At 48.3% G+C, this 15818-nt stretch overlaps 1 protein-coding gene across 3 annotated transcripts in view; it reads right to left on the bottom strand.

Moving 5' to 3' along the window:
• MTHFR (methylenetetrahydrofolate reductase) overlaps positions 1-15818 on the bottom strand; it is an 80907-nt gene that overhangs the window by 46427 nt on the left and 18662 nt on the right. The window contains exon 1 of one of the 3 annotated variants that reach the window (XM_086921295.1): positions 6065-6275. The exons of 1 other annotated variant lie outside the window; for it this stretch is intronic. In XM_086921295.1, coding sequence (XP_086777421.1) covers positions 6065-6072 — 8 coding nt within the window. In that variant the 5' untranslated portion in view covers positions 6073-6275. Of the gene's footprint in view, positions 1-4482; positions 4589-6064; positions 6276-15818 lie in introns of those variants that run through there. One more of the 3 variants, XM_086921294.1, reaches the window with a different exon arrangement.

Below are 15818 nucleotides of genomic sequence, written 5' to 3'. Positions count from 1 at the left end.
GACCCGGCCCAGATATTGGGTGCATCATTGAAAGCTCAAGTAATGCTCATGTCAAGCTTGTACAATGGAAGTATTTACACAGAACATAAGTTACCCTAACTAGCATCCAGAACATCTCTGCATCCTGCCAAGATTCTCATCTCAGAAGCACCTCTGAATACTCAAACTTAATTCATATGGTTTGGAGCTGTGTGGCTGTTGCTCAGGGCTGGCCATGCCATATTGGGCACCGGGCAATCCCCCGGTGGGCCGCACGAGTGGAGGCCGGTTCTGGGCAACTGGGGGCCGTTTTTGTAACAGGGCCGTTTTTGCAGCAAAGCTGCAAAATCGGCCCTGTACCAAAAATCGGCTGAAAAGCGGCCCCGGCAAAGAGCACGGCTGCACCTTCAACCCCCCTCCCTCCCCCCGAGTGGGGAGGGGGGCCGGCCGGGTTGTTGTTCCCAGTCCGGCCCTGCTGTTGCTAGCTAGTGACCGTCGGAGCCTCTCTGAAGCGGTCGCTCCCTCGCTGCTCCCTGCTCCCCCCACACGTGGTATCGTAGCGCTGAAATTTGCCTCGCACTGCTCCTGCCATAGCAACGCTTATTGCCAGACTAGAGCGCACTAATTAGGATCATCGCAGCGCTCCATGAGTAGATCGTGATTTGCATTGTACTGTGACATTATCTATTGCTGTGCCACTCGCCTCGCATATTGTTGCCCGATTGTGCTGCCCAGTCGTTATTGCCAAAGTTAGATTGTGCCCAATCTCGCCCTGCTCCCACTTGTGGCTTGCAGCCATCTTGTTGTTTGTTTGTTGTGCCTCCCAGCCCGGCTCGGCCCTCCAACCCGCTCCCGCCTCCCAGCTGCTCCGCCCTCGCCCCTCCCCCTCCACTATCCACATATGACAGATGCTTCCACGCGCAGCGGTTGCGCCCCATGCGCGCCGAAGGTGCACCAAAGGTAAGCCTGTCTACGCCCGTCCGTGCCTGGACCGCGCCCAGCGCTAGACCCCCTGGCCCCCGCAAACCGCACTCCTCCAGCATAACGTATGCCGCCGCCACCCTCCTAGCCCTTAACCCCGGACGCACACCTCCATGCTGCGTAGCGGCCCCAGGTCACACCCATGGACCCTTCGCCTGCCACTCCTGCAAATTTACCAGCATCAAGACCCATCCCACACCCACTAACCCCAAACACAGCTCCGACTCTAACCACCTGAAGTGCATTCTGCTGAACACCCGCTCGGTCCACAGACACGCCACCGAACTCTGGGATCTACTCGACACTACTTCACCGGACGTCGCCTTCCTTACTGAAACATGGATGAACGCATCATCAACACCCGATATCGCCATAGCCATCCCGGACAATTACAAGATTATCCGAAAAGACCGCACCAACCAAACAGGAGGAGGCATCGCCATCGTCCATAAGAACACCATCAAAATCACGACCAGCTCCGACGATAACCTTACAGCCGCCGAACACCTCCACTTCCAGGTCCACACCGACCTTAGAACCACACTCCGAGGCACCCTCATCTACAGACCTCCAGGAACCCGTAAACAATTCAGCGAAGACATCGGTGGCTTCATAAGTCCACATGCCCTCGCCTCCGAGAACTACATTCTATTAGGAGACCTCAACTTCCACCTGGACAAGAAAAACGACAGCAACATCACCACCCTTCTTGACAACCTGGCCAATCTCTGCCTCAAACAACTTGTTGACACCCCCACCCATGTAGCCGGACATACACTCGACCCAATCTTCACCTCCAGCAAACACATCTCCTTCGATCGCACCACAGCTCTCCACTGGACGGACCACAGTTGTGTTCACTTCAGCTACAAAACCACTTCGACCCACAACCCCCCACAACCTATCCCCCGAAGAAAATGGAACAAAATCACCACCGACCAACTCCTCACATCGCTCAACCAAAACCCACCCGCCCTCTCATCAGACCCAAACCAAGCTGCCATCAAATTCAAACAATGGATCACTCACAGCGCTGACGAATTAGCACCCTTGAAAAACCATCACACCAAACAAGACAGCAAAAAGGCCCCCTGGTTCAACGATGACCTTAAGAAATCCAAAAAGCTATGCCGCACTCTCGAGAAAACATGGAAAAAAAACCCAACCACCGACAACATGACCACCTTCAAGGCAGCCACCCGCAAACACCACCAGCTGATCCGAGCCACCAAGAAATCAGCACTCAAGAATCGACTCGACAACAACGCCCATAACAGCAAGGAACTATTCAACATCGTCAAAGAATTCACCAACCCCACCGCAGCCTCAAACGACATCACTCCCTCCTAAGACCTCTGCGACTCATTATCCTCCTTCTTCTACAACAAAATTGCTGACATACATAACAGCTTCGAAAACAGTTCCAACAAACAATCCTCTCCACCCCCCCTCAGAACCTAAACCGCCCTTTAACAACCTCAGCGCCTGGAGCCCAATCACCACCGAAGACACCATCCGCCTAATGAACTCCATCCACTCTGGCTCGCCAACCGACCACTGTCCCCACCACAACTTCAACAAAGCAGACTCCATCATCGCACCCCATCTCCGTGATGTCATCAACTGCTCCTTCATCTCTACCACCTTCCCAGAAAGCTGGAAATATGCCGAAGTCAGCGCCCTCCTGAACTAACCCACAGCAGACCCCTCTGAACTTAAAAACTCCACAGCGGTATTCGTACAAGCGCCTTGAGACCCTTGCGGGTGAGTAATGCGCTATACAAGTATCAATTTACATTTACAACGCCATCACTTGATTAATGCTTCACGAAGGGAAAAAAAACAATAACATTTTCAATGCCAATAGCTCAAAACAATGTCATTGTGAGACCTATTGTATTGTTGACACTTGTTTGGTTAGGCAGAAGTTGTGTGCTTCCATAAATAGGCTTGCCTTCCACGCTGTGGTGATCATTTTGTTTGTTTATTTATCAAGCTGCCTGAGGTTGAACGTTCAGGGCACACACATGACACTGTAATGCTAATAAAATGACAGATAATGTATGGTCTTTTTCTCTGGTAACACAGATGGGAGGAGGGCAGTCATTAACTTGGATTTGTTAGGTCTGACTTGGCAGTGCTTTCAAAGGACCTACTGGCGTTGCCAATGCTTATTTTAAAAACTCTGTCTGTCCTGAGATGCTCTTTTAAAAAATAATTACTGTGTCTCAGGTCTGCAACACCCATTGGGCTGTGATGGGAAGCGTAGGCATGTGGGGCTGGCTGCAGAAGTCTTGGGCGGGTTCTTTCTAGCTTCATACAGAGCAGGCTGGCGAGATAATAAACAACTCTATTGGCTGCAGCACAGTGCAGAGCACTTTTACAAAAGTTATGATTTTCAAGATTTTTTTGTTCATTTCTACATCCACAAGGGTCGGGCAATTGTATAGGCAATTGTCCATCAACTATAACGACCATGCAGATGCATGAGCTACTTACAAGTTTACCTACGTGACAGTGGAGGAGTGAGGAAATAGCTGGAAAACCAGGGACTAAACAGAAAAAGAATCTTTCTATGCCTCCCATTTAAACCATATCACCCACTGCCCACAGAGTGCGAGCAAAGCTAACCCTTAATAGGAGCGTTGTTAAACTGGCCCCGTAACCCACTCGATTTTTTTCTTTAAAAAAAATGTGCATAACTTTGAATTTTACAGCCTAGTTTTTAAATACATTGCCTAAAAAAACATGGGGTCTATCTGCAATTGTAAAACATTAAATATTTCACTATTTTCATGGCGTGTGACAAGTTGTTGCTCCCTTGAGGTGCTTGAGGGTTTATCCCCCATGAGCATTTTGTTAAAACTGCACCAACATTGACCTTTTTTTCAGTCTAAGGTATAAAAATTGGTTACAGAGTAACAGGATATAGAGGTACTTTAACTCATATGGCTATGCAATTTGCCATGCTCAGTGTGTATATAACATATTTCTTAAATGTTACCTTCCACTCCCTTTCAAATCCCCCTATTTTACTACCAATAAGATACCACGTCATACACTAGGACTAAGAAACATACTTGGAAGGGGTAGTGTAGGGAAATGATAACAACATAAAATAAAACCTTAATCACTGCAGACTAAGAAATGGCTTTATATAAAGAAAGGACGTATAGGAATAGCAGCAAGAGCCCAGGAGTAACACGGCAATAGAATTAGTAATAAGTGCCACAACTGAACACAAATTATCACTCAAGTCAGCTTTCAATATATCATCAAACTACATTCATTGTGTTCCCACATACTTTTCATTTAAAGCAAACATGTCTAATTCCCCCGAGACAAAAACTTGTAAGTTATTTTAAAGAAATTGCTATCACCTAAACATCAACTTGGCATTGAAATTGTCATATGCGCTACAAATGAACCAAATCTGCCTTACATACCCTTGTACACTTACACAATGCATGGATGCATATTACAGGATAATTATGGTAGCTACTCAATGTATTATGTCCATACCTTACACCAGGATGCATATCAGAAGCCATGGACGACCTGATGTACCGAAGATGGCCATCATTTTGCATAGCATGGCTAGATAAAGTAAAGGATGCTGAAGCGATGCCTAGAATGCCTCAATTAGTTCCGGACCACCATTATATCAGGGATGGTAGGTATAAACAGTGTGCTTTTTTTACGCATTCATTCTTCTATTTTTTCTTTTTGGTTTCTTACTCTTCTCTCTTGCTCCTTCCTGTTTCTTTTTTCTTTCTTGGCTCTTCTACTGTCTTTGTTTTTTAAGGGTGTATTTAAGAAAATTCGCTGATGAAATCGAGTTGAAAGTGTTGAGGTAATAGTGTTGTGTTCTTCGCTATTTCCTATGATATTTAGAATTTTAAATGTTTTTATTAAATGCATTCCTTAATTGTTTACAACTGTATCCCAATAGCCCTGCAGTATATGTTATTGCTGCACCTCCTGGAACTCTTAAACCCCCACTACCTCTTAATGGCACCTTTATGAAACCTAAAACCACTATCTCTTAATATTGTCCTTCCCAGAACCTATATACTCCTTACAGCAACATTTCAATGAACCCTAAAACTATGTATTACCCCTAAACTCCACAATTCTCTGAACCCTAAAACCCCATACCACCATTTTATGGTACCTTTCCCTGAACTCTAAAAATCCCCTTACCACCCTTTTGTGATACCCATTGCATTGAGTCCCTTGGCTCCGGGTCGTTCACAGAACTTTATCATTCTCTTAGCACTGCCGCCGCGAGACTTCTAGCAGTGCCTGCTCATTGCCACGCTACTCGAGCCCTCTGCTCCAGGGCCGGTACAGTAGCAGCTCATTCGCACAGCATTGGAGTCATTTGCTCCGGTCCCTACAACACCTTTTTATTCTCACAGCTTTGGAAACCAGAGCTACATGGTCAATCTCACGGTACAGAGATGCCGTCAGCTCACCCTGCAGCGCCGGTACATTCTCACCTACCAGACACCTCTACTCCGCCGAACTCCTACTTGCACACACACCCCAGTGAATGGAGGACCATCACACTGGGTATTGCGGATCTGGGGGTCGTGCCTTCCCCTACCTCGCTCCTACAGCCTCCTCCAGAACTCCACAAGAAACTGAAGACCGGGCTCCTCTCCTAGCCCTGACCCCGACTCGGCCCACACAGCGCCTGGATAACCTCCGGGGTGAGTTTTGTGCTAAAACAAATGGACAGCACTGGGCTCTCCGAATCCCTCGGCTTCAGTACCCGGCCTCACAGTGGCTACTTCTGGCCTCACAGTGGCTACTTCTATCCTCACAGCGGCGGAGTTTCTTCGCATGCATCGATCCTCCCAGTATCTAGACCCCCGCACGCCCCCTTGTGCTAACTGAGCTCCAGACTCCTCGCTCAATCGTCGCAGTTCTAGAAACTCTGCTTCAGGCCCCTTGACACCCTCATTCATCCATCACACTACATTCTCATCTCCCTCCCTCGTTCATCGCAGCACCCGAGGGCGGCCCCTTCTTTCCCTCTGCCCCCGCCCCTCAGGCCGCCAGCCCCTGGAGTCCCTCGGCCCCTGCCCCGTCACACTACCTTCTCATTGCTCTCGTATTACGGACTCCCCCCTAAACAGGAGCCGCGGCAGCTGCTGCAGACGTCGGCCCGATGTCGAGTCCTCGAAGGCAAGCGAGGGTGGCCTTTGTTCCACTTGAGCCGCGGCCAAGAGGTGCGAGGAGGAGTTAGAGATTGAGAAATTGGCTTCTCTCCGCTTTGCACCTGCTCTCCCTGAAGCCAGGCAGCGCTCCACGAGACAAGCCGAGCACCCTCGCTCCATCCTGCTTACACCCCCGACCTGGCAGAGCCCCCTCCCCCTCTAGCTTGACAGCAACCAGTAACATTTCTTTGCATTGTATCCCCTCGAGCCAGATGGTGGACTAAACCCCATCCCCCACCCTCACAGCTGAGAGCCCCTTCAGATAAGCAGCGTGCTGCGAAGGCCATTCCTTGTGGTCACCAAGCACTGGACTCACCCCTCCAGCCAAGCACTGAAAACCACTTGCACACGAGGGTAGGAAGCAAGGGAGAACGGACAATGCGACCCCCTCCAACCAGCATACAGACAAACCGACAGATCCCCATGGCAGTTAAGGAGCTGCGTCCGCTCCTACAAGACCGAGCTGAGCAGACACATCTCCGGCCATCGAGTGGAGTCCCCTGACGGCCTGCGAGGAGGCTAGGCCTCCAGGCAGCAACATTGTTGGTCCTTACCAACTAACAACACTTGCAGCACAATAAACTGGTACTCACTGACAGCAGCTACCGAATTTTGCAGGTAGTCGCAGTCTCAATACAGCGGTAGAGAAATCCAGGTACCTCTGGTAGAGGCTTTTTATTCGCTTAACGAGAGTCAACCCCAATCAAGAAAAATTACAATCTTAAAAGTTCATCCAGGTTAAACGAAAAAAGATATTCAATAAATCAAATTCTAATGATCGTTTTCATTTCAGATTTCTGCCGTGTGTTAACTTCCAGATGAGGGAACGCCCATCTCCAATGGAAGCAAAACGGGAACAAGCATTTGCAATGCTATAGGTCTCGCATTTACACAAGTTTGATCTATTGGCATTGTAAATGACAATTGCTTTTTTTCCAACGCCAATAGCTTAAACTAGCGTAAAGGCGAGACCTATTGCATTGCAAATGCTTGTTCTGCTTGAACATGTATTTCCAAAGTCTGTCGTGCTAACCTTGCTCTTGAGTGTGGGGACAGCCTGAGGCTGCATTTGCTTGCAAGAAAATTATTTTAAATTGAAAAAAAACATTGAATATAATATAAGTAATAGGAGTACTTCTGAGACCGGTGTACTTGGATCGGGTATAGAAACCCCATTTCGTATTCATATACATCAAAGGGAAATTTGATTCCTATTGGTGCAAAGAAAGGGGATTATTGGCTTTGAATTGCTGTTCTCTGAAGGCTTCGTTTAAACACAAAAATTACATGGAGGTAAACTTGGAGGGGGGCGGGTGGGGGGGGGGGGGGTGGTGAGATTGGCAAAGTTTTGATCCATCTGCCTTGGTACTGAAGTGGACTTTTTAAAAAAAAATCGGATCTACACATGTGAGCAAGTAATAAAGCATGAAATGCAGTTCTCGGTGCATGAGTACCAACGGCTGAAGTAGATAGACCACTGCCCGGTCCTTTATCCTTGACCTTTATGCTTTGTTGGGTGGAAACAAAATGCAGATGGCAGTTGAACTGACCAATGAATGAAGAGGGCTGATTCAAAGTGCGCGCGTGGGTGAATGTGTGCGTGTTTATTATATGAGGCTCCCGAAGCAGACCCGTAGACTGACGCCAGGAATACATCTTGGCAAGTCCTGCATGCAGGGGGTGTTGGAGGCTGCAGGCGGGGGGTGGGTGAGAGGGGGCGTTTTGCCTCTGGGCTATGAATGTTTGAGTCATAGTAGGTGCAGCGTGGGGCGCGGCGCCACCTGTCCAGGGGCCACTTAACACATTTAAAATGCGTCCGTGCGTAACCCTTGCCATGGATACTTAATGTACAGACAGTTGCAACCCAAATGCTGACAACTCTAGGCAGTTAGACACGTATTGTTCAGCATTTGCGCTGTAAAAATGGTAAAGTCTTCTGAATTTAGGTAGTATATGGAGGGAGAGTTGGAGAGAGAAAGAAAGACAAGCATTTGCAATGCATTAGGTCTCGCAGTTGTGAGGGTCTGAGCTATTGGCATTGTAGATGGCAATGCCTTTTATTTACGAGTTGGTTTTCAAAACATAAATAAAAGGCAATGTCATTTACAATGCCAATAGCTTCAACTCTCGCAAATGCGAGGCCTATTGCATTGCAAATGCTGGTTATAGTGTGTGTGTGTAAATGTATGTATCAAACGCTTAGTGCCCTGCTTCTGCCAAACTCGAACCTTTCTGTGTCTTCTTAGATTAAACATCTGTTACTGACTTCAATTCAATCCCCCACGTTTGCCCATTACAGCTAGCGCCCAGTACAGCGCTCCTTTGTAAGGAACTGGATTCTCGGTTCGGAGGTATCGAGACACACTTACACACAGAAGTTTTACCCTAATATGAAGGTTTATTAATTCCCAAAGACAAACCTGCACAGCAGCAGCTCACTTACTTCACATAATACTTGGAACATCTTTCGACAGAGATCAGCGAGGGAGTCTGTGTGGTTCCTGCTGAGCCGCTTCTCTCTCGACCCAGTGACCTTTACCCTCTGGACCCCTTCGGAATCAGACAAGGGTATGCTGTATGCACCTGGGTCCCGAGGGTGTGCTCGGAAACGGTTGTATGATGTTGCTTGCAAAGCTCTTAAAATGCCTCTTAAATTGATCAGACGACACTCCGTCACTAAACCGTTTTAATGGTGTGTTGCGGGGGAGAGAAGGTTGGTGCCGCAGCCGAGGGGGTGACTTGACCCCGAGCCCAGGGAGGGGCCGGTGTCCTGGCTTATATACACTGGGTGTCCGTGTAAATGCGAGGTGAGACGGACCAAGAGACATCTCCTGGTGAGTACTCTGCGTGGGAGATTGCACTTGGATTTACTAAGTATCTCAGACAGTAAGAGAGTTTACAAGGGAAGTTGTTCGAATCGATACCTGTTGTTTTTGTGATGATGCAGAGACTGTGTACACTGGCAGTTTTACACCCACACACACACACAAATGCATGCACAAACAGACACACATCAGACTTAAAAACAAGCATTGGCCGCGCAGCAGTAAAGCTGCACGGCCGTGAAAGGATCATCTGCACATTAAAAAAAAGCCGTGAGCGTGCACTCTCCCGAACTTCCGGTCTCGGGATGTGCACGCTCACGGCAGTAGTGGGGCGGGACTTCCGACTTTGCGAGAAGCCCGCGCCCTCAGAGTGGATGGCAGCAGAAGTCAGGAGAGGCGGCTGAGACGGTAAGTGGGGCTTGGCACCTGTGTGTGAGGTGTGTATGGTGTGTGTGCATGGTGCGTGTGTGTGTGTGTGCGTGCGTGCGTGTGTGTGTGTGTGTGCGCGCGCGATTGAAAGGCTGACTGGCTGTGCAAAGTTGGAGCAAGAGATGTGGACGGCTGGGGGGGCGGGGCCAGGGGGGGCGCGTCCACGAGGTGTAATCGGCGCTCGTGGCCAGATCTAGGTCGCTTCACAAGGAACTCGGTAACAATAGGTCTAGCGAGACCTAAAAAGGGACTAACAAAAGACTGGATAAAAACAGAAAACAAGCATTTGCAATGCAATCGGTCTCGGATTTTCGCGAGTTTCAGCTATTGGCATTGCAAATAACAATGACTTTTGTTTTTATTTTTAAAACATAAAAAAAGGCACTGCCAATAGCTTAAACTGTCGTAAATGCGAGACCTCTTGCATTGCAAATTATTGTTTTTTTAAGCAACCCTATTCCAGGGGCGGTGGGTGACATTTGAAAGTGGTGGGGCGCAAAGTGATTTGCATACAGCACCGTAGCGAGCGAGCGCAGCGAGCGAGCCCGAACCCCAAAAGGGGGGTTTGGGGGAAAATCCCCCTCAAGAAAATTTTGAAAAAAAAGAAGAAAAATCGTGCATTTTCAAGCAAATTTGAGAAAGCAGGAAGGTTAATAAAGCAATTGTGAAAGTGCAGTTATTACAATAATAGATGGCATAACATAGGTAGCTGCTTATTCAGTATAACCACATAGCTTCATACATTCTGTCCTATTATGCTCAGACTGAATCCTGTCACCAGGCCAACTGTCTCACTTTCAAGAACAGGACCATATTCAAACCACTTACATGGACATACAAATCAGCAAATGACATGGCATTCAACCTACTCTCTGACACCCTACCATGCTACACACCAACTCGGAACTTTAGATTCACCAATCACAACTTTCAAATCAGCAAATGACTTGGCTCCCAACACCCTCTCTGACACAGGTCAGAACCTTAGATCCACCAATCACAACCTTCAAACAACACCAAAGCCACCATTTTTGCCTCCTAGTTCTGGGACTTTACATCTCTGTCCTTCTGCACTGAAACTCCACATCACCCAATATGTGGCCCATCCAATGTCTGCAGGAATTTCAGATGGCATTGAAAAGACATGTGCTTCAAAGGAAAAAGCACAGCGGCATGGCGGATGTCGACAATGGCATTTAAAGAACGTGCAATACAAAATAACGTTATATGGGCAAACATTTTTGTTGTTTTCCCCAAACATTTTTTATTAAGTAAATAGAACACTATGAGGGATCCGTACAGGAGAGCTGCATAATTGTGACCAATTGACTACAATCAACAATCAAGGGGAGAGGATGTAGCCTTACGGCTAGAGCGGTCGGCTTCGAAGCTGGGTAACCTGGTTAGAGTCTCAGCAACAACACTCTACATCCTGTGATTCAGGGCAAATCACTTAATCTCCCCGTGCCTACCAATAAAAAAATGAAGGTGTTCATCTATAACGAAACTGGTGCTCATGTAAAGCGCTCTGAAACACGATTTCACAGGTCTAGTTTGCGCTATATAAAACTCAAAAAAGAAAAAATCTGAACTTCAAGGTCTGCTTAGCCATACAATATGACTATTCAATGATCAAATTATACAGGTCCTACACACGGTCACTGCGAGGAACCTATGAAGCAATGACTGATGACTCATATGCCTTCCCCATAGGCCTATACACCCAGGAAGCAGCACGTGACTTGCTGTAGCTACTCTGCGAGTCACTCTTGTGGAATGCTCAAGAGGAACTGACCCTTTTCTAAGCGGAACAGCTTTAAAAAACCGGAAAGAGAATGAGCTTTACTCTGTAATGATAGGAGTGTTGTCTTTATATCTTTGGCACCTCACCTGTTCTAGGGCCCTCCGGTACGCATGCTTGAGCCTGGAACTTCCCATTATCAGAATAAGTGAGTGGATGTGGTTGTCTGCTTGTTGGTCTCTGGTGTTTGCGGCTGTGTGCATGTGCGAGTATGGTTGAGTTTACATGTGCTGGTGTTTGTGGCTGTTTGCATGTGTGAGCAGGTTTGCGTTTACATGTGCTGGTATTTTTGGCTGTTTGCATGTGTGAGTATGTTTGAGTTTACAAGTGTTTGGGAAAAGAATTACAATCAATGCAATGAACTCCCCACTGTATTTATGTCCTGAGTAATTTGCCACAGCCTCCTGTGCACTGAGATATCTACACAACAATATTAACCTCCTCCCTGCAGCTAGGAAACATGTAGAAATGCAATTTCATAAAAACTCATACTTACAGGCCTTGGGGATAGCATTTATACCAGATAAAAGCCAGCCACTCTGTTTCTATTAATGTCAGATTTCTGCATCCGTTATCTCTCTAGAGGAACCATGACCAAGGCTGAGAGGTAAAGTGGGCGTAAAATTAGACTTTATATTTGCTTTTGAAGTGAGATGAAATCCAAATATTGGCAAAGCGAATGTGTTTGACTTTTATAGTAAATACAGATACACACCATCCAAGCACATATTGACTCAACATAGATGATACATGCATGTAAACATCCATGCACTCTCAGACTAACACACCTACAGTACCACATGCATATATACCATCAGGCAGACCCCCATGCCGACAGAACAGACCCCAGGCAAACAGAACAAGAGACCCCCCCACACACAGAACAACAGACCCCCAGGCACACAGAACAACAGACCCCCCAGGCACACAGAACAACAGATCCCCAGACATACAGAACAACAGACCCCCCAGGCACACAGAACAACAGACCCCCAGGCACACAGAACAACAGACCCCCAGGCACACAGAACAACAGACCACCCCAGGGACACAGAACAACTGACCACCCCAGGGACACAGAACAACTGACCACCCCAGGGACACAGAACAACCGGCCCCCTGGCACACAGAACAACTGGCCCCCAGGCACACAGAACAACCGGCCCCCAGGCACACAGAACAACCGGCCCCCAGGCACACAGAACAACCGGCCCCCAGGCACACAGAACAACCGGCCCCCAGGCACACAGAACAACAGACCCCCATGCACACAGAACAACAGACCCCCATGCACACAGAACAACAGACCCCCATGCACACAGAAGAACAGACCACCCCAGGGGCACAAAACAACCGCCCCCCTGGCACACAGAATAACCGGCCCCCTGGCGCACAGAACAGGAGACCACCCCTGGCACACAGAACAACAGACCAACCCTGGCACACAGAACAACAGACCGCCCCAGGCACACAGAACAAGAGACCCCCAGGAACACAGAACACGAGACCCCCAGGAACATAGAACAGACCCACCACACACAGAACAACAGACCCCCCCACACACACAGAACAACACACCCCATACACACAGAACAACAGACCCCCAGGCCGACAGAACAACCGACCCCAGGCAAACAGAACAAGAGACCCCCCCACACACAGAACAACAGACTCCCAGGCACACAGAACAACAGACCCCCATGCACACAGAAGAACAGACCACCCCAGGGAGACAAAACAACCGGCCCCCTGGCACACAGAATAACCGGCCCCCTGGCACACAGAACAACAGACCCCCAGGCACACAGAACAACAGACCCCCCAGGCACACAGAACAACAGACCCCCCAGGCACACAGAACAACAGACCCCCAGGCACACAGAACAACAGACCCCTATGCACACAGAACAACAGACCACCCCAGGGACACAGAACAACCGGCCCCCTGGCGCACAAAACAACAGACCCCCAGGAACACAGAACAAGAGACCCCCAGGAACACAGAACAGACCCCCCACACACAGAACAACAGACCCCCCCACACACAAAACAACACACCCCATACACACAGAACAACAGACCGCCCCAGGCACACAGAACAAGAGACCCCCAGGAACACAGAACAATAGACCCCCAGGAACACACAACAGACCCCCCCACACACAGAACAACACACCCCATACACAGAACAACAGACCCCCAGGCACACAGAACAACAGACCCCCAGGCACACCGAACAACAGACCCCCAGGCACCAAGTTCAGAGAGGGACATTTTGGGTCACCCTTACAACGAAGCACCATGAATGAGCAGCTGCATCCAGGTAAAGAACTAAAGAAGGCGTAGACACACAAATAAAAGGTGAAAAGATGTAAAGTGAACTGTGTGGGTCTTTTAATTTAATTTGTATAGTTATAACTCTATTAATTCTACAGTCAAGGGCCCCAGTACTGTCACACTACGAAAACATACTATACAGTGTGTTACGTTTCTACTGATGCCTAGGTGGTACCTCTATGTTATGTGGGCATGAGTGTAATGGGAGGCGGGGGGCCGGAGAAGTTGTAGATACAAGTAGCTTCTCCAGGCGACTTACACCCCTGTCAATGGAAAGGTGCTAGTTGAGGGGGAAAGTGAAGCTAAGTGAATTTGACCTGCAGCAGCTCCAAGTCCTATCCAGAAGTAACGACCAAAAACATTTTTCTCTGGCTTTTGCTCGGTTTATTATCATCAACCATGAGTAATGCAATCGATTGTTACTTATGAACTCCAAGCAACAAAAGTTACTTATGAACTCCAAGCAACAAAAGGATCTCTGTGACAAAAGCAATAACCCACTGAGCTATCTACATAAAATACCATTCTGTGATCTGCATGTCACACATTGTGCTTTGCAGGGGGGAACATTAACCCTCTATGGTATTATATCATGAGTCAAACTTGTGACTAAACAAATGGCAGATCTCTCCCTCATGCGCATTAACCACAAGTTATGACATTATAATTATCCCCCCTGAAAAATGCCACATACAAAAAGATCTCTGCAGGCTGCTCTTCTCTCGGTTCTACCTGCCATGCAGAGGGCACCCCCTTGACCTTGGCGCCTGGTGCGACAGCACAGGTTGCACCACCATAAAGCCGGCACAGAACAGTAATCACTTACCGAGCTCTGCCTTATCAGTGCCAATTCTCTCACTATACTGTGCCACGCGAGTGCCAAGCTCTCCCTAGATTTCGTGATTTTTTTATCTGTAGCAGTGGAAGGAAATGTCTATTTACTTCTGTGACAGAAACAACCACTGTGGAATTTTGCAGTGAGATTCATGAGTCCGTGATTTATATGAGATATGTTCCATATGTGAATTAAAAAGAAAGCCTGGCAAATTCTACCCAGGTTATTTTTCAGCAACTCTTGTTCATCCGTTTATAGAAATAAGTGAACATAAGAAGCTTTGACGTTGATACCTACATGGCCTCCCAAGGTACCAGTGAAGTGTGAAGTGTAGCTCAACTGAGACACAAAGAAAGAAGTACATATTAGTGGCTGACTCGACATGCTGAAATATTTCCCTGGTAGTAAATGACGCCTGCTCTGGCCAGGCATGTGAAACTGTACTGGCTGAAATAGCTTAAATAATATTAAGTAAGGTCGTGTCTCTAATATTTCTCACACTTGCATGGATGATAATGAGAGGAATCATTGCTAAAACGACTACTAGCTCTGAGAGAAAGCCCTTTAGTTTCAAGGTGCCACAGACCTGATTTTTGTCATAAGTCCCTCCCAGGAGTTTGTGAAAAGATATCGGCGTACTTTGTTTGTTTTCTTTAAATGCAATATTTCTTTTGCACCAGCTAAACTTGGGGTTTCTTATCAGTGGACAGAGGCGAGCACATTATCAGTGGACTGAGGCGAGCACACGCTGCAGGTGGAAACCTTCATAAAAATCAAAGTCATTCTGAGGGTCAACCCCCCAATACTGTGAGACTCCAAGTTCCAAAGACAGCGCGCTGACATCACTTACCCTGGAAGTAGGCCCCGCAGCAGATCCGCATAATACTGGGCAGGCAGGGAGTCTGGGCTCAGGGCGCTGACGTACTCCTGGAGCGGCAGTGATTCCTCCTGCCTCGCCATGGCCAAACTCTCGTCCCGCGGACCCAGGACCTGCAGAGAGTCCTATCCCCGCCCTTCCTTCTCACCCCTCAGACCCCGCCAGTCTGTCTCATGTCCTGGGTCTCAGCCCGAGCGCTCTGGCTGCAGTTCACTATAAACCCGTCCCCGACCCAGGCGACACCTCTCTGCCGGCACCTGTCCTAGGCTAGAGGGAAGCTGCCAGGCTGTCGATGGAAGCAAGTAAATGCCCGCCTTTACTCCTGACACCTTCCGAGCGGTAGACTAGCCAATCCTGGCGCGGTATACAGCGCCAGGATTGGCTAGGGGGGCTAATTTACTACTCGCCCTTTTTTTAACGTGTTTTCAGCGGCGGCGACTGTCAGAAGCAGCACCCCTCTCTATGGGGAAAGTCTAGCGCGCATGCTCGGGCAAGGTGGCACCTCACCTTGTCATGCGCAGTACTGCTG

This window comes from Lissotriton vulgaris, chromosome 5, assembly GCF_964263255.1.
Source record: "Lissotriton vulgaris chromosome 5, aLisVul1.2, whole genome shotgun sequence".
NCBI classification, from domain to species: domain Eukaryota; kingdom Metazoa; phylum Chordata; class Amphibia; order Caudata; family Salamandridae; genus Lissotriton; species Lissotriton vulgaris.
Note: the sequence above shows the minus strand (reverse complement) of the source record. Positions and strands in the feature narration are given on the sequence as shown.